The sequence below is a fragment of the Phoxinus phoxinus genome (genome assembly GCF_949152265.1).
Source record: "Phoxinus phoxinus genome assembly, chromosome: 1".
In the NCBI taxonomy this organism is placed as follows: Eukaryota; Metazoa; Chordata; class Actinopteri; order Cypriniformes; family Leuciscidae; genus Phoxinus; species Phoxinus phoxinus.
In genome coordinates this window covers 43,557,008-43,576,960 of record NC_136876.1, presented here as the reverse complement: position 1 = coordinate 43,576,960, position 19,953 = coordinate 43,557,008, and the positions used below count along the sequence as shown (strand labels likewise).

Below are 19,953 nucleotides of genomic sequence, written 5' to 3'. Positions count from 1 at the left end.
GTTCCTCAGTTTCAAAGGCGATGAGTGTGGCGGATGAGCACGTCAAGGCCGAGTGTCTCCAGCAGTCTCCTCACCCCGCTAGCGCCGCGTCTCTCCAGCATCACGGACAGTTCCCACCCCTCATGCCCAGCAAGCAAACCCCACCAGACCCGGGAGGAGGAGGAGGAGGAGGGGGCAACACCAGCCCAGGGGGCCCCCAGGGGCCCGGCAACTCCAAGCCCCCGACCATGTCCTACGCCAGCGCCCTCCGAGCCCCTCCAAAGCCCCGCCCGCTGCCTGAGCAGGTCAAGAAGAACAGTGACCCCATCTCTCTGTTACAGGAGCTTAGCATAGGCAGTTCAAACAGTAGCAATGGCTATTACACGTATTTTAAGTAAGTCAATATATATGAACTATATACACCTGTTAAAAAGGAAAACGGTTGAAAAAAAATAGAATAACAATCTTAAAAAATATATAAAAATGTCTTTTGATTTTGTGGGATAGTTAGACATTTTGCGTTTTATTATTTTTTACTTGCTTTAGTACTAGTTGGTTCTTTTACAGTTTGGCATCTGTGATTTTACAAACCGAATCAGCATATATATATATATATATATATATATATATATATATATATATATATATATATATCATGAAACACCAAAACATTTGGGGGAAAAAAACATTTAAAAAAAATCAGTAACAAAAAAATTAAAAAAAGATTTATTGAAAAAAAGATTTTTAAAAACACCATGAATCGGCTGACCACTCAGCTGCCTGTCTTTCCTGTAATTATGTCCGCTCTCTTTGCATCCACTCCCAGAAGTAAAACTTGTTGAAGTGATTTTTTTCCCAGCTGGCATTTTTTTATGATGTTCAGTTTCTTGGTGTGTTTTCTTGTGCTTGCAGCTGAGTGGTGAACTGACTCAGATTAAAAAAAATATTATAAAAAGTTGTATAGATGTAGACAAACTTTTCTCAAACCTGTACATATGAATAAATGAATACATGAGATGACAACTGTGTGCTTTTATTATTCTACCACCACATCCACAATGTAAAAAAAATATCAGAAAGGCAAATATCAAACCTTTTCATTGTCAAATGAAATGGGACATCAGAGCATTTATTTTATTATGTTTGATTATTTGATGATGCAATGGAAATCAAAATGCAAATTGTATTAAGCAACAAAGAGATTTTGTTTCTGCTCAGGATATTTTTTTTTAAAATTAACCATTTTAATGGTCAATAGTAGCCTACTGGTAGAAAGCAAATAAACTTGTTGAAAAATGAAGGCGGCAAACAAACTGGCCATTTTCATGAAGCTAATTAAAGGGTTAGTTCAGCCAAAAATTATAATTATTCCATCATTTGCTCTCCCTCATGGTCTGTCCAAACCCCTCAGACTTTCGGTCATTTTTAGGACACAAATAAAGATATTTTTATAAAAGCTGTCCCTCAATTGACAGTCGCACTCGCATCTACCACTTTAACGCTTCTACGAGTTTATAAAGAGATCGTAAACTAATCCGAATTAAGCGGTTTAGTCCATTTTTAATAAAGAAACGCAGTCGCTAACGTTTAACTGATTGAATTTAGGTTTGCTGGAAAACTTCCGGTGAAACGTAGGTAACTTGGCGTGGCTGTATCTTAGATGTGAGGTAGATTTAACAGCATCAATAGTGTAATATTTGGTTTATAGTCAGAATATACTTATAATAATTAAATAGTCAGGCCTAGCACTAATTTAGTTGTTCAAACGTTAAACGAGATGAACACGACACAGCGTCGTGACTCGTGACAGTTTCACACTTCCCTTCCGATGACCAGAAATCATCATCAAATGGATCATCCATTTCTTCCTTGTAAGGTACGTTGGTCTTTGTTTAAAAGTTGTTATACTAAAATGCGAGTGACTATTTTCCCAGTATCTCTTCTACTTTATTTTCTTTATTGTTCGTTCCTCCTTTGCCCAATGACAGCTAACGTACAGCAACAGCTAATATCCTATAATTTAATATGGCTGAGTAAAGTTCAGCCATTTTAACACTGATTGATCGATTATGAGACATGATACATTTCCGTAAGTTGTTCTTCATCTCCCAACATACCTTGCTAGTGTTCATTCACGTTTAATTCATTCTGTAACTAGTTAAGAGGAATAGATGATCGTTTCACGTGTGCTTGATCCGCGCTGCCGCTTCTGGAATGACAGCGATCTGATGCCACATTAAAGTGCCCTTATTATGTTTTTTTAATGTTACCTTTCATGCACTGTGTAATATGTCTCTCTGTAAATGTAAAAGGTCTGCAAAGTTGTAAAGTCAAAGGTGCACAATAAATAGTTATTGTGTCCCAAAAGAAAGAATCGACTCTGAACGCCTTGAAACGAGTCGTCAGGAATCCCATCCCACTTCCGTGATCTGCATAAATCTAACGCGGTAACATTTGCTGCCCGCAAACAACTACTTTGCCCCTCAAACACTGTACATGGTTCATATAGCCTAGTGTACGCTACATGTCGAGAAGACGCTGTTTTCTCCTCTGCAAAAGCAAATTCTCATTGTAAACGCTTCTAAAGGATGAGGATGTCAGTGGTTATAATTACAACAGCCGTATAACCTTTTGATTTCTTCACCTGATTTTCTGTTCACCGGAAAAGCGGGCTTACCGAAAACCAGAAAGTAACCATACACATTGCGAATTTTCGAAACGAGTCATCAGCAGTTTCAGACTCACTTCCTGTTACATATCACATATGTAACACATTTGCATAATGCCAGCCTATGGTTGTCATTGGCTGCCTGCAAGCAACGTCTACTCTTGACCATCAAAAACTGTAACGTCTGGAAGAGTTTGGTTCGTGTTGTCGACATGTCGAGTAGACGCCGTTTTCTGCGCTGCCAAAGCAAATCCAATTTGATGCACTTCCAAAGGTTGAGGACCCGCGCTCGAGTTATGATACAACTGATGTTATCATTACTGTTTGTATCAAGCACTGAGGAAGATAAAAACTGAAACATCCCTGTGTCAGGCGGCAGTGTTCATTTTAAACTGGTTCACCGTATTTCTACAAACTCAATATCCTAAGGATAACGCTAAAGATGTATAAATAACAAAATAAGCTCACTGAGTAATAAGCTTGTAGGCCTATATGAATTTATGTATGAACATTTCTGTGTATTTCAGTCCATCTATTAGTTGTACACTCCTTGATAACATAAAGCAGATACACACACATTTGATATCCTCTTCATCTTGGAAAATGGATCAAACATACAATCAAATGAGACTGAGAATATCTCTCCCTCTTAATTATGAATATAATCCAGCAATCGCAAGTAGTAAATCATGTTTTGAAAAGGCTATTGGCTATTTAAAAAGAAAAAAGATCTGAGGCAGATCACTAAGATTCACTCACTCAGGAGCAGGAAGTTCAAGTGTGACATTACTAAAGCAATATATATCACATCTTAAAAGTATGAACCTTTACTAGTAATGTAATTAGATTGCTAAAGTGCAAGCCGTACCGAAACTTGATCATACATTACTGGATATCATTCCTGATCCCATATGCTTTTACAGTCATCCATCAGCACATTTAATGTCACCGTTTCAGAAATGACACTTCGGAAACTTATAAAAGTCCCTAAATATACATTCTAAGCTGTCATCTATTGCATATAAGCATGAATGTACATACACATGTTTTCAGATTACCGAATACAATAAAACATACAAAATTCATGTAGATCTTAAAGGGATAGTTCACCCAAAAATGTAAATTCTGTCATCATTTACTCGGCTTCAAGTCTTTACAAACACAAAAGGGGAAATTTCGAAGAATCTTTAGAAATAAAACATTTTTGGATAACCTATCCCTTGGAATAATTAGACGTCTGTGTCAATGCTTAGTTGAAAATATCAATGCATCACTATCATCATCACCTGTAAATGCAATGCGTCAGTGCATCTCATTGTCATTCACACTGCTAGTGTGACTCCTTTGTCAGTTGCGTTGCGCTCTTACTCTTACTAGTCTATTGAATCTGGGTCGGCGTCCATGCAGGTCTCCCAGGGGTTTCTGGGCATTTGTGGCATGGAGATGATAAGCAGGCTGAGGCCACTGAGGAAGAGGAGGGTGAAGGCGGCGCAGGCGCATGCGAAGGACCATGAATAGTAGTACTCGATCCATATGGTCTCGTCGCTGTCAATCATGCGTTTGACCGACTGCCTCATGACCTCCACGGAGATGACGATACACAGGCCTGTGAGGGTGAGGAAGGTCACACGGGTTAAACGGAGAATAAAGAGGGTGGGTGTTTTTAAACTGTTGATTCACCAGCATTAAATTACACCGCCCTGCAAGTCCTTTAACATGTATAAACTCTCTCAACTGCTTTTGACCTGCGAGACACTTGACCGGTTGGTGGACTGTTAAACTGCAGCTGCATAAATGTATAAAATTCACTCTTGTGAGAAAAAAAAAGAAGTGTGCTTCGTTCTATTGAATGAGGACGTGTAGTCCTAAAAAACTACTTGAATGTAATTTATTAATGAAATAAAAAGTAGACATTTAAAATGTTCACTGTAATAATGTCAGTTAAATGATTTACTTTAAACGACATTTGTGACCCTGAACCACAAAACCAATCACATGGGTCAATTTTTTTTTTTAAATGGAGATTTATACATCACCTGAAAGCTGAATACATACACTTTCAGTTGGTGTATGGCTTGTTAGGATAAGACAATATTTGGCTGAGATGAAACTATTAAAAAAAAATCTAAACATTGAGGAAAATCGCCTTTAAAGGAGAACTCCGGTCAATTTTAACATTGAGCTCATTTTTTTGTAAATTTGGAGTGCTGTCAATACAGAGAACAACGACAAAAATCGGTGTTGCCTACACCGTGTTATCCTCTTTTTAAAATGTGCACCCTGTTGACTTCAATGGGGCAAGTTTTAAACCTGCTTTTAGCCTCTTAACATCCTTGATGTGTCATACAAGTGCCCAGCCATGTTAGATGATTCCTTCAGAGTGAACACGAGTGAATCTGACTGCAGTAGATGTGAAAGATATTAATAAAAATGATGTTATTTCAGCCAGCGCACAGACCTGTATTTAAATCCGGTTTTCGGTCGAAGTCCAAAGTAGTCGATTGTCGAGTTCACGCGCGTGATCATATGTAACTAAACCTATACGCGTGAACTCGACAATCGACTACTTTGGACTTCGACCGAAAACAGGAACTAAATACAGGTATTTGCGCTGGCTGATATAACATCATTTTTATTCATATCTTTCACATCTAATGCAGTCATTCACTCGTGTTCACTCTAAAGTAATCACTCAACATGGCTGGGCACTTGTAATGACACATCAAGGATGATAAGAGAAATAAAAACAGGTTTAAAACGTGCCCCATTGAAGTCAACAGGGTGCAAATTTTAAAAAGAGGATAACACTGTGTAGGCAACACCGATTTTTGTAGTTGTTCTCTGTATTGACAGCACTCCAAATTTACAAAAAAATGAGCTCAATGTTAAAATTGACCGGAGTTCTCCTTTAAAGTTGTCCATGTGCGCGATTGTGCTGCATTCACTCACAAAAATAAATGTTTTATATATTTACGGTAGGAAATTTACTAAATGTCTTCATGGAACATGATCTTTACTTAATATCCTAAAGATTTTTGGCATTAAAGAAAAATCGATAATTTTGACCAATACAGTGTATTGCCACAAATATCCTCCTGAGACCCAGAATTTTTTTGGGTTTTTTTTTTCAAAGAAACATACGGAAGAGTACGGAAGAGGATTAGGGCCAGGCAATAATAAAAAAATAAAACCATCTCGAGATTAAAGTCATTATAATGCGAGATTAAACTCGTTAAGTTTCGAGAAAAAAAGTCGAAATACAATCTTGAGAATAAACTGATTAAATATCGAGAATAAAGTCGTTGTGTTGCGAGAAAAAACTTGTTAAATTTCGAGAAAAAAGTCGAAATACAATCTTGAGAATAAACTCATTAAATATCGAGAATAAAGTCGTTGTGTTGCGAGAAAAAACTTGTTAAATTTCGAGAAAAAAGTCGAAATACAATCTCGAGAATAAACTCATTAAATATCGAGAATAAAGTCGTTGTGTTTCTAGAAAAAAACTCGTTAAATTTCGAGAAAAAAAGTCGAAGTAATTGTGAGAATAAACTCCCTACTGATAGAGGACATGGCAGAGTTAGATCACTTAGTCAATCTATATTTTTGACTTTCTTGCAGTAACAAAGAATAGAACATGGTCTAGGTCGGCCAGGTGTTTTTAGAAGAAAAAATCAGTCCAATTTGCGCGATGTACTCGCTTTTGTCCAACATGAAATTCATCGAGGTTTCGTGGTTTCCCAGGATACCATAAGACGCATTATTTGTTGATGCTCAAGGCGTGGAATTACGACGAAGGAGACGCTTGAGAAGACGCCACTTGCGCTGGCCCAAATGCACTGGCATATGGACAGCTATGATAAATTAAAACCGTACAGCATTGCTATTAGCTGTATATGGTTACAGTCGTTACATTCTGTGGATGGAGGCACACAACCAACAACGATTAATAATGCATCTTATGGTATCCTGGGAAACCACGAAACCTCGATGAGGTTGATATCAGTATGCAATGAACACTAATTCTCTACATTTCATTTCGACTTTTTTTCTCGAAACACAATGACTTTATTCTCGAAATTTAATGAGTTTATTCTCAAGATTGTATTTCGACTTTTTTTCTCGAAATTTAACGAGTTTTTTCTTGAAACACAACGACTTTTCTCGATATTTAATGAGTTTATTCTCGAGATTGTATTTCGACTTTTTTTTCTCAAAATTTAACACGTTTTTTCTCGAAACACAACGACTTTATTCTCGATATTTAAATATTTAATGAGTTTATTCTCAAGATTGTATTTCGACTTTTTTTCTCGAAATTTAACGAGTTTAATCTCGCATTATAATGACTTTAATCTCGAGATGGTTTTATTTTTTTCATTTTTGCCTGGCCCTAATCCTCTTCCGTAGTAACAAATGATAAAAAAAAAGGATTTTTTTTTAACCAAAATTTGTATAAAGATGATTCTCAACTATGTTATGAAATATATAACGGAATGCATTGATGCTCCATTTTACTTTATGCAATATGTGGGTAAAATGGCCATAAATTAATATTCCCATTCAATGCAATGTATCTATACACTGTATATCTAATTTGCACATTAATGTGTGGAGCAACATTTAATGAAAAAAGAAGTGTTATAATTGGAGTAATAATTAGCAACATTTTAATAATAAAATCTAATATTACATAGGAATATTGATGTATCATTTATTTCCTTATTCACTTGTTGTGTCTCCCAAAAGGCCTGATAAACATGATTTAAGTCCTGATGTCCTCTACAGTGGACATGTATGAAATCAATGCCCTGTTCTGTAACAGAAAGTCATTTTTTGATTTGAAACCCCATAACGTTTTCCTGAGATGTTGGTTTATGAAATACAATTTTAAAAGGAGTCCGATTTAAATTATAATTACAATATATTATCATATTTTGTGCTACATTTGATCACTAAATTAATGTCAGACATTTTTTAAAGACCAAGGAGAAGTTGTTTTCATGGTGAAACCTCCAAACATTTGGTATCTCTGACAAGCCCTGAATGTGCTCTTTACAGGACATGTGACATGTATGGTGTCAGAGAAATTTACTAAAATATAATGTCCACTACAGTGGACAAAAGTCTATTCCTGGGTCCCAGGATACCTGTGCGACTTGTGATTGGTTTTGTGATCCAGGGTCACATTTAATAAGGTTTTTATAATCTTTTGTTGTAGCCTACACTTATTTTGATATGTTGACTAACATACTATAGAAAGTACTTGCATCTTCGGTACAAACGTGTAATTACAAATGTATTTAAAAACACGACATCCAAGTTTCAATAGAAATGACATTAAAGTATATTTTAGTTGACCATAAATGCTTGTCAGTATATTCAGCAGTAACTTTAACCATATTTCAAAGACATTAATTATGAAATTACGCATAAAAATGTACTTAAATCTTACTTAATTTTATCAAAAAACACACTAAAGCTCTGCATTTCATTTACATTTTAATTATAATACATTTTCATTTAATTGCAATTAACATGCATAAGTGTCCAAAAACATTCATTTCATAGTTCTCAGTTCTTTTAAACTGTCAATTCTGTGATATGTACTCTTTTTAAAATTATGCCAAAGTGTACTACTTTTTTATAAGGGTATCGACAAAAAGTACCATGCTAATAACTTGGTTTCTTGTACATATACCGTGGTAGTTGGCTACATAGCATGGCATTGTTTGAGCTATGATGCATGAGTATTGTACGTGAGAGAATTATGGTATTACCATAACTATACCATGTTACTAGAAGTCATTCAAACCATTAAATAAACATCAAGAAAGTATAAACTCAGCTTAGCATTGTGCTTACCTGCGAAAGCAAAGAACATGCCAGCTGGTCTCAGTAGGTAGTCCCTGCCCTTCCCAAAAGCCCCCAGGAGGCAAAGACTGCCCAGGGTCATGAAGGCCAAACTGAAGATGGCGATAGCAGCAGCTGAGATGTTGTACTCTGACAGAAGAAAAGCACACAGTGAGTCTCAGTGTGGATCAAAGCAAGACCAAGCTGCCATGTGGGATCTAATGGAATTGTTACTATTAAATTGTTCTTTTAGAACATATCTTCAGTTACGCATTCTGGTGTAACAGAGAATCCTGTCTATTTCAGACTTCTCACAAGATTTATCCTATCCCAGGATGCAACAGTTTCCCACTCTAAAAAATGCTGGGTTGTTTTGGGTGAAATATGGACAAACCCAGCTGTTGGGTTACATTTTTAAATTACATTTTTAACCCAACGTTTGGGTTTGTCCATAATTCACCCAAAATTGGGTTGAAACAACCCAGCATTTTTTAGAGTGAGGTTAGGCCATGGCCTCGCATATTGCCTCCTAAAAATCCTGGATATATAGCCTACAAAAGTTGCATATTGACATTAAACTTTTATTTATCTGCTGCCATTGACGTCCCAGCTCAGTATAAATGCCGGTGAAGAGTTTGTTATTGATTTAAATCTAATGTACAGTACAAATATGTAATATAGCAATCAGAAAATTTGTGCTGTACTAATCTGCTAGCATGCTAACTGAAAAAGACTTTAAAGGGGTGATGAACGGAGAAACCAATATTTCCTTGAGCTTTTGACATATAAGAGGTCATCATACTATAAGAATATCCTATAAGTTTCAGAACTGAAAACTTCCTTATTAGTCCAAATAAAGCTTTTATTGACACCAGGCCCAGTGAATGACAGGTTTTTCAAAGTGGGGATCTATGAGGTCAAAGGGCATCAAACCCCGCCTCCGCAGAAGAAGATCGACGCCTACTTCAACACCGCCTGTTTAGCCCCGCCCACCTCACGCATTACATGAAACTATAATATTATTATAGTTTCTATTATATTATTATAGAAATTATAATATGCAAAACTGTTATCCAATCATAGCAGTGGGCGTTTACTTCCAAGTCTTAATCGCAGCACGCCCATAAAAACCGAGTGTTTCAGGAGCTAGGCTCAAAACCAGGGTAGAAAATAGCCTATTACCTATTAATTATGATGTTTTTGAATGTAAAAACCAAGCGAACGTCATAAGTTGACCTACTTTTTTTTTTTTTACGCCAGTTAATGACCCCTTTAATTTGACCAATTGTAGCTTTGTGTGTATTGTGATGTGTGATAGGTATTTAAAAATAATATTTATTTATTTATTTCATGGTTAAGACTCAGCAATGTCGTCAGATTTCGAATAAATCCCAGAACAAAACTCAAAACAAGTTATTCTAACAAAAAGTTTCAACACAAGCAAACTGTTACTCGTTGTTGTTGGTTGGTTTATCAAGTTTACTTATTTTTCGGTTTCAATCTTTGTTATTAATATCAATGTTTTAAATGCATTTCCTTCACCAAAACAACTCACATTCACCTCGGTATCAAATCATTGAATCATGACTTCATCTACCCTGCTAATTCAGATTATCTGGCTAATCAGTCTGACCTCTAGACTAATGTTGCGTTTAACATCATTAATTAGTAATACAGACAGATCAATAGTGTGAATGACTATTGACATTTTAAGATGTGGCTCAGGAACTGCGTGGCGTTGAGGCATTCGTGCTTTGCTTCACGTCTCGTCGCATTTAAGGCTTTATTCCTCTTTAACTCAATGGCCGAGCTAGAGCGTGAAATAGCCAAGATGCACTTTGCTCAAGCAGCCGGAAAATGTAATGCCACTGGCCATATTTGGTTGCCAGATTGCACTGCTTGTGATCGGTGGACATTACCTGAGAGTGGCTAAGTTCTAGTGTTAAGAAGAACAAGACTATATAGCATTTATTTAAAAAATAATAATAACAAATATACTAGATCATCTTGGGAGTTACTTATGCTTCAAATGTTTTTTCTTGTTTTTCTTTTCTTGGATATGTAAACGTTAAGGGAACATTCCATTTTGAAGCATGCTAACGTTACTTTTTAATGTTCTCTGGTCATTCTGAAACTAGTAGCAATATTTAAAAAGCGTTAGACGAATGTCTACCTAAACCGTTTCAGAAAAAAAATTCCATGAACGATGCATAAATAATGATTTTGTGGTATCGTTTTAGAGAACATTAGTAAAGTCCCCATGAAATCAAAAGTTTTCTTGGCTTTTAGCATGAATATGTTAGACTTACTGTTATCTATAAAGCTAATCTGCTCCAAAACAATGACAAAATTTGCATTTAGAAGATATAAGCAAGCATTCAAAACTTAGTCTCTCACTTCCGCCAATATTGATCAATGATTTTGATGACATCACTCTGCACTTCAGCTTCTCATCAGATTTTCTGTGCAATCAATAGTCTCTTGAATCTAAAGCGTCCCTCTCCCTACATTATAAATAGACGCCGAAATCGATCACTTGGTTCACACATTTACTATTTTCTACATGGTGAATGGCACATAGTGCACTATATAGGGGATAGGGAACGATTCAGACAGTATAAATATGCTTTCCATCGGGGCGAATGAAGTCTGGTTTCACGTTAGTGTCCGCAGCATGAACACAGATATCACAGAGCGGATCATATGATCGAGTCGGCGCAGACCAGAAAACATATCGAACCCATTTTAATTCTGCACAAAATTCTATACTTTAAAGCGATATTAGGAGGAAACTGCGGCTTTACGCAGTTCAACAGCTCTGGCTGAGCTGTGATATAAAGGAAACTCTATTGGTTATTTTAAAAAAGGGGTGGAGCTGCTCAATATGTCCCACCCTGTCTTCCTGTTTCAGTGGAAATTACGTCAACACATTGAATAATGCTGGGCGTTTCAAGGCACTTCAGTGGGTCTTTAAAGTTAACTAACATTCTATTAATGTGAATGGAAGAACGCTTGCTCAACAAATGAGAGAACAAAATGTTAGCCAAAGGTCAGAAAACAGTCCCTGGTTGTTAGCTGGGTTCCTACGCATGGCTAAGTTGTAGTTTTTAACATGTTGTAATAAGTTTTCTAGGGTGTTCAGAGTTTTGCTACTATCCTAAATCAAAATAAGCTTGTCCCCAAATCTCTTTTAATATTCTGCTTTCTTGACATGGTTTGGGTCACTCCTTCAATGCGAGTTCACAGGTTTTGTTTGACATTGATCGGGCAGAAATAAAAATATGGCTTATATCTCTACTCAACAAGCTGTAAGTTTGAAGCGTCTGTCTTGTCTGTTTTGTAAACGGTGCAGTACACAGCAAATTTCATTTGAGTTCATTCAAATTCCTAGTTATCCACTCATCTCTGCTTGGTTTTAAGTGGAAGCCTTTGCAATATCCTCACGTGATTTCAAAGGCGGAGAACCTTACCTTTCTGAGTCTTTACTTCAAAAACTTCAGCCTCTTCCCCTGATGTGAAGTGTTTGAAGTACGAGCAGTTCTTGACTGCAAAACAAGATGAAAACAGTTATTGTAGCTGAGGGTTGCAGGTGCTGCCGTAGCCTGTCGTTACGACACGGCCAAACTACCAATGAGTCTGCTTGACATTTTCTCCAGAGACCATAGCCGGGTGCGTGAAAACAAGCCAGGCATTCGTGTGTGTCCATAGAATGGATCAGGAATTCTGAATTCTGTGCAGAGGGCATGTGATCACGTGCCACAAGCTTTCTTGCTGGTATTCATGGCAGGATCCTGTAATAAGATGCACATGATGTATTTATGTATGCGTTTTTTGGGCAAGGGGGTAAAATAAGCTGATGAAATGTTTGTTTCCTAGCATTATTTCACCCTCCCTAACCTGACATAACACTTTTTGTTGCGCAATTTCCTAATATTCACCCCCAGAAATCTTAGCCAGTGTGTTCATCAGGTTCACGAAATCGCAAAATGAGTCCTTTGTCTCGTACATCCCTGGGCAATGGGAAAGTCACGTTAATCAAGAGTTCATTCGGTAGGAACCTCTTTAGATTAAAATCATAAAGCAACCTCAGCGTCCCCTGTGCCGGGAGAAAGACATGAGATTGGGAACTGACAGAGGAGCTATTTGTTACGCTGGACCAAAAATCTCCACCACAAGTGGAGGGTGGAGGGAGGCCTATGTATAGGTTACCTAGCAACAGGCTGATCTTAGCTTTATTAGTAAAGGCAGACTGACTGAGGCGAGAGAATGGGATGCATCGCGCTGTGCTGCTTTGGACTGTGATTTACTCAGCTTATTTGACTATTCCCATCACAGGCCCTTAGCGCAAGCTGTTGTGGATGAGTTCATCTCTCAATGGGCCTCTGAGAGCCTTTGGCCATTATGTTTGTTGCCATGTGTAGGCTAATACACGTGTTGGGTCGTGGTCAGTTGTCTGGGCAAAAATAACCATGCTTTTAGCATTTCAATATCGTCATCCCACAAAGTGAGACTGGATTTTAATTGTGTTTCAAGCCCTTTGTGGTAATAGAGGGTTTGGTGTAGGTTCATTGACATGCCTCGATGTTTTTCCAAGCCACTGAATGTCTTTTCATGTCCTCTTCACCTGTCTACAGTAGGCCTGTCAGCGTCCTTCATACATTTGACAGAGACATGCAAGGACAGAACGATCTTGAATCAGTTCCAGATAAAAGGGCAACTCTTGACAAATCTGTCATTTTTTTTTGTACCCCTGGCACCTATTGAATGTAAGGCCTTGTAGAGTTGGGGTACTCGAACTCGGACTCGGACTCGAGTCCGGTCTCGAGTCCAATTTTGAATGGACTCGGACTTGTCACGCACTCGAATGAATTTGTACTCGGACTTGACACGGACTCGGGACATTTTAGACTCGGAAAAATGTCCGAGTCCAGTCGAGTCCGGGCACTGGATGACACAAAACTAAATTTTGTGAATTTTTTTTTATTCAAAAACTAAACGAAACAACGTTGTTTCAGCGTTGAGCATTGTAGCCAATCACAGTTGAGTGCATAAACACAGTGGCAAATCAGAGGCGTTTTAGAGTCCGCATGCAAATAATTCGGTCAAAATGTATGTTTAGAATCAGCACGAGCTTTATCCTTTCGCAAATCCCCTCATAAACAACAAAGTCTCTCTAGACGCAATATAAATAAGATATTCACTGTGCAGTGCGGACAACTTCAGGCAGTGTTTATGACGAGAGTTTTAGGGAGAGTGCCGAACGCGGTAAGTGATGGCTTAAAGGGAGCGCTGTTGACAATCTAAATAGTTTTGTTTTTCATACTTCTAGAGGACCAGTGGTTACATTCACACTGTAAATTATAAATAGTGATAACTGCATTTAAATGTGGGATTGAATCCACTTAATTTTTATCCTTTGAGTCATGAAATTGCGATGATTTGACACATAGCAACATAAGAACGTGATAACCATAGCAACATTTTGGCGTCTAATAATGTTATATTTTTTGTTGCATTTATACTTTAGTCATAAGTTTACATACTCCTTGCAGAATCTCCAAAATGTTATTTTTATATGTTTTTTTAATAAGACGGATCATACACATTGTTTCTATTTAGTACTGCCCTGAAAAAGCTTTTTCACATAACAGATGTTTAATAGCCTAAATAAAATACAAACACAAAATAAAGACAAATTACATAGGCTCGATTTTAATATTGTGTCATTACCTGAATGATCCACAACTTTTTTTTCTTTTTTCTTTTTTTAATGGTTGAGGAAAAATCATCCAGCTCCTGCACATTCTTTGCTTTTCCAGCATCTTCTGCATATTTGACTCCTTACTAGCAGTGACTATGATTGTAAGATCCATACTTTCACACTGGTGACAACTGAGGGACTCATACACAACTATTACAAACCCTGCAAACATTTAGTGATGCACAAGAAGGAAGCATCCGTTAAGAGCCAAGAGGTGTAAACTTTTGAACTGGATCATTGGTGTAAATTGGTCTTATTTGTTTAAAAATGCATTCATTAATTTAGTCCAACCCTTCAGAGGCTAAATAAGATATTAGCATGTACAACACAATAAGAAAAATTTAAACATCATCATCTTGCTCAAAAGTTTACCCCTGGCTCTTAATGCATCGTGTTGCATTATTAAGCATTACCTTGCAGATTCTAAAAGATGTACAATAGGTAAACGTATGACTGTAACTATACATTGCAATCATTTTGTAAGGTTTAAAATATTAATTTAAGAGCTCAGTGTTGAGACCTTTCGCCGGGATTTGATTGACAGGTGATCTGACCAATTATAATGCAGATACACGCCAGTTTTGTTCGACAAACAAACCAAATCAGTTAGTAGATTAAAGGCAGTGGACTTGAACTTGAAAAATAGTGTGTATTGATTTCTTTTTTAGAAATTTGTGCTATAACTAGAAGAGATTATCAGTTCACGTGCTGCTTGAACTGAGGCCTACACATTAAAGCACCACAAAACAGTATTTATCGTTTGAATTTCATAAAAATTAAAAAAATTGAAAGCTGAGACTTTATTTCAAACCAAAAGTACCCTGCTCTGTCTTGTCTGTTGGCACATTGTTAGTGTCCTCTTTGCTCCGACCGAGAACATGTGGAGTGAGAGAGGAATGGCTTGTCGGACGTAGCAACAGTAACCAAGAGGGGCGGGTCTTTGTGAAAGGTCAATTTCAAATCATTTACATCTTTGTGGACTCGGCCGGACTCGACTCGGACTCGGATGTTAAGGACTCGGACTCAAGTCCGACTCGACCCTCTTTGGACTCGGACTTGGACTTGTACTCGGTTGTTAAGGACTTGGACTCGACTCGGACTCGACAAAGGTGGACTCGGACCCAACACTAAGGCCTTGCTCCGTATGTAGGCAGATCTGGTTTTCAGCAGATTATGTACATGTCTTTAATGTACATAAAGCTCAAAAAGAGCAGAATGAGTCTTTTCAGTTCAGCAGCACCACCGAGCAAAATGAGGAGCCGAAAATAGCGATTTGGGGCGTATCATTGACCTCGCAGGTTTGTTAATGGAAGCACTTATTTCAGGGAGGAGGTCGATTGCTGGGTTGCAGTGGCTGTCATTTTAGTTTTTTACATCTTGATTAAAGCTCGCTCCATTTCGTGGCTCATGCAAACAGACCATTGGGCTTATCAAGTTGCCTTTAGTGTGAGGTTTTCGAGCACCGTTAGGTGGCTGTGCTGTTTTTATCCCAGTAAATATGGAGCAGTAGCTCAAGAAAACAGAGGTGTCCTCTTTTGTTAATTTGGTGAGTGACCGTTAGATTCTGGGTCAATGTGAGAGGAGGAGGACACATTTAAAGCAGCTAACTCGCTAATTTGGGTCGCACAAAGGAAGTGACTTCCTCCGGGGCCACCGTGCCTTTGCAGAAGTTTGGCGGACCAACAGAGGAAAAAACACCTGCCACACAAAAGTACTAAATGAATATAATGCAAAAATAAAAATAGTCATTCCCATTGTGTTGTTCAAAATGACATTCTTTCTCCAGTGGAAAACAAAAGAAGATTCACAGCTGGATCTTCACACAGCTCTTTTTCATTCAATGAACACATACAGTGACTTAGGACCATCAAGCTCCACAAATGACAAAAGAACACCATTAAAGTTTCATAATGGTCGTTCATTTGACTTGTGTGCTGTATTCCAAGTGTTTTGAAAGCATACCATAACTCCAAAGCTGAAGTTTATGTTATTCTCAGTCAACATTCTTCAAACGATCATCTTTGTGTTCCACAGAAGAAAGAAAGTCATACAGGTTTGGAACAACAGGAGTGGGTGAGTAAACGATGACATACTTTAAATTTTTTGGTGAACTATCCCGTTCTTTAAAAATTATATCCTTCAATGCTGTATCAGAATTTTGTTTCAATCCACTTAAAATGGCTATTTTAACGTAATTAACTCCACTGGAAAGATCGAGAGACATTTTAAAAGACCTGAGTGTTGAATGAGTGTGAAATGCTAGATTCCCTTGAAGAACTTGATGAGTCTCGCCAACACTCACAGCTCTTCTTTTCCCTCTGCGAGAAGCAAGTCTGGGACTGAAGCCAAGAATCATTGAGCAAGCAGGAATATAACTGCTTAAATGCTATGTTTTTGGCTCATGGCTTCTTCTGTGCAGTTCAAGAGGCTATCCTAATCTAACCACTCCCCAGGCAATGGTGTTTGCAGTACTAGTGTGAACTGGGCCACACCTTGACTCACGGGACGTCACTTAGAACGGCTGCGCCTCTGAAGGTGTCTGGAGCCTCAAGGTTAGGTGCTTTCTAACCTTTTCCAGCACAAATTATCCCGCTAGGCCAGGAATATCAACAGGTGTCTCCCAAGACTGCAAGCCACCACCTGATTGAACTGCGTATCTCCTAATGGTTTAAAGTGAGAGCTGCAGGGTTTGGTTTGAGCAAAGTCGTGCTTCACATTGATGAACAGTCCTAGTACTGTGCAGTCTCCGACCAGCATTGCTGGTCAGCAGCAATAAGGTATGTTTTTGCATGCTGGTACCAGCAAGGAATGGTGCTTACTAGTTTGCTGGTCACCAGCATAGGAAGTGGTGGCTTCTCCAGTTCAGCTTTGCTTGATAACAGCATGCTGGTCTACCAGCTAGACCAACATTATACTAGCGTAAACCAGCATGGACCAGCATGGAATTCATGCTGGTTTATGCTAGATTTTCCAATAGGGAGTGTCATACAGGAAATGTTTGACAAACCACAGATTTTGTTAATTCTGACTGATAAGCTCTAAAATGATCTACGATGGAATAATGGCTAGTTCTTTATTATGTTATTGACAGTCTTACATAGGCAGATTTTTGACTCGCCATAAAGTCTAGTACACACTGCAGCTTATTCCAGTCAAGAACCACCCACTCTTGGCTCATCACTGTTTTGACATGAAGTTTAGAGGTGGCTACATTTGAAATATCCCTGAGAGTAAAGCGCAATACATAGGTGTACTTAAGGATATCTTTTTTACTTGCTACTAAGTCTTGACCTTTCAAAGATCTCAGCTCAATGCAACTAGCTAAGTGAGCAAACCTTTGACTCCTCCTTCCTCAGAAGTTCTCACTGTAGCACTTGGTAATAATTCTGTTAAGATTTTATTCCCGGAAATTGCGTAAAGAGACAATCAGATCTGAGCTTGCTGATTTAAGAAAGCTCTTGCCGTTTTGTGTGAAATGCACATCAGATGAATGGCCGTCAGGTCCATAAATGGTCCAATGACATTTGAGGCTGATGCTACATGCTGGATGACGAGATATAGTGCACTGTAATTGTGAGTTGTCAACACGTCTAAGATAAGTAACTATGATGGATAAGCCATGGATATTGGTTTAAACCAATTGAAACCGCAGGCTGCTGTCCTTCCGCCATCAACATCCATAGTTGATGTGAAATCTTGGGGCTTTGCTTCAGGATGAGATTCTCCCCAGACATTCACAAGAGGACATGATGGGAGTGATCTCTCTGTTTATCCCCACGGGTCTTCCTGAAGTGTGACAAATAGAGGATGCTGGTCTTACTGCCCCCTGCATCAAACAGGAGACAACCTGGATCCAATTACCTATTCATTCCACTTGTTTCTATTGTTTCAGAGCCCTCTCTTCCATCCATCTATAAAACTATCAATTGTTGTGATATTTGATCTATACCCTGCCATCTGTATTTCTCAAGACTTAAATGTTGACATAAGTATGTTTGCAGAACACAGTTGGCGGTTAATTGCCAGGAACAGAAGGTTTCAAGGCAGTTATTCAATGTTCTGTCAATGAATGCACACAGACTTCATCAGTCTTTACTGTGATGTGGGTGAATTGCATTTACTTTTTCATACTCTTTTCTTCTTCTCCTCAACCTATTTGACCTCATGAGCTTGGGCGCAGGAATGAAATGAGGCTGATCCGTCCCCAGAGTAGCGTAAAGAACAGTCGGGTTATTTCCCGTCTCCCACAGGTAGATACAGATACAGCTCATCTGCCTTTCATTAATCCAAAACCACACATCGGCTCATAAATCATATCTTAACCTATCTATTATAGCCTTAAACAACCTAATGGCATCATAAACAGCCAATCGGCACCTGTTCAATTCATTAGCAGCCTAGTCACTGACCTCACTCAGCAATTTAAAACAGTGATATTAAAATATTATACCCTTCATTTTAAGACCAGACTCCCACCCATATTGTGGATTCATGTTTAACAGTAAAAAAAAAAAAAACTTGAACTTTCTTGCAAGATGATAGTAATTGGCTTCTTCTGCTCCTCAATTTCCATTTACAAAACTTAAGATGAATGAGGTGCTCTTCCAAAAACTTCATGAGTAAGACAGATCCATGCCTTTGGGCTACATCGATTGGACGTGTGCTAATGGCGTTCATGAGAAATAGCTTACAGTAGATGTGAACTTCCTTACCTCCTGGCAGACTGATAGGGCCACAGCCTTTGCCCTCAGGGTCTTCCTCCACAATGAAGATAGTCTTTTTACACAGTCTCCAGAGTCCAAAGTGGGCCGCTTCACAGGTGGTGTTGAGCTGCTCCACCCTGGGACTCAGAACCGCCCAATGGTCCGTCACCACTGCCGCCAACATGGACGAGATGCCCACCAGGATAACCAGGAAGGTGATCTTCACCTTGGTCTTCTGGTCCTCGAGCATGGTGAACGTTGCAGATAAGTGTGCTTTGAGTTTGTGCCGTAGTTTAAAAAGTGCCTCTGCCCTTGAATTGATGCTTTGGTTTAGTTGACTTCTAAGGGAAGCGTAAAAGTCACACGGCAACAGCAACACGCTATCTCTTCACCCCAGCTCGCTGTCCACAAATCTCTGCTTCTGCTTGGAAAAAGAAAAAGAGGCCAGATAATAGTGCCCTAGTTTCTCTCTCTCTCTCGCTCTCGCTCTCTCTCTCTCTCTCTCTCTCTCTCTCTCTCTCTCTCTCTCTCTCTCTCTCTCTCTCTCTCTCTCTCTCTCTCTCTCTCTCTTCCTGTAAGACAGTCATTGAGTTTGGTGGGCTGTGCCTTTAGACCTGCCTTCATGATGTAAGCAGAGAAAAAGTTTATTAGCTAATATTGTAAAACCTGCAGATCCTCTGGAGAAAAATGCAGTTTTGATACGCCATAGAGGACATGTCTGAGTTTGTATATTGGGTAACTTTTTAGACCATGTGTACAACGGGACATGTGATCACTTACATAATAATCAATGGAACTGTCTAGAAGAACCAGATGATGGACACCATGTGTCTATTTTTGAGCTTCCCCATCTGTCTGAAATTATTTAATAATACCATATGCAGTATGTGATTTTGTGATGGACTGGCCATCCATCCAGGGTATTTCCCTTCCTTTGGCCCAAGACGCTGGAATAGGATCTACTAATCCCATAGTTCATGCTGTTTGGAAAA

General features: G+C 38.5%; 2 protein-coding genes across 4 annotated transcripts in view; one reads left to right on the top strand and one right to left on the bottom strand.

Annotated features, from left to right (window-relative positions):
- helz (helicase with zinc finger) overlaps nucleotides 1–513 on the top strand; it is a 69,394-nt gene extending 68,881 nt beyond the window's left edge. For all 3 annotated transcript variants that reach the window (XM_079622612.1, XM_079622611.1, XM_079622610.1), the window contains exon 31: nucleotides 10–513. In XM_079622612.1, coding sequence (XP_079478738.1) covers nucleotides 10–377 — 368 coding nt within the window. In that variant the 3' untranslated portion in view covers nucleotides 378–513. The remainder of the gene's footprint in view (nucleotides 1–9) is intronic.
- A 2,618-nt stretch (nucleotides 514–3,131) lies between these two features.
- cacng1b (calcium channel, voltage-dependent, gamma subunit 1b) lies at nucleotides 3,132–19,384 on the bottom strand. Its single transcript, XM_079631426.1, has 4 exons — nucleotides 18,971–19,384; nucleotides 11,968–12,042; nucleotides 8,510–8,647; nucleotides 3,132–4,253 (listed from the first exon to the last, which is right to left on the bottom strand). The coding sequence occupies exons 1-4, from the start codon at nucleotides 19,209–19,211 to the stop codon at nucleotides 4,021–4,023; spliced, it is 687 nt and encodes a 228-aa protein (XP_079487552.1). The 5' UTR covers nucleotides 19,212–19,384; the 3' UTR covers nucleotides 3,132–4,020.
- Between the last annotated feature and the right edge of the window lie 569 nt (nucleotides 19,385–19,953).

Bases quoted from the DNA above. Each gene is read 5' to 3' on its own strand.
- cacng1b (XM_079631426.1), bottom strand. From the start codon at position 19,211: ATGCTCGAGGACCAGAAGACCAAGGTGAAGATCACCTTCCTGGTTATC. The intron at 8,648-11,967 runs GTAAGGTTCTCC...TTCTTCTGTCAG, and splicing joins TGAAGTAAAGACTCAGAAAG to AGTACAACATCTCAGCTGCT. The intron at 4,254-8,509 runs GTAAGCACAATG...TCACCCTCACAG, and splicing joins CATGTTCTTTGCTTTCGCAG to GCCTGTGTATCGTCATCTCC.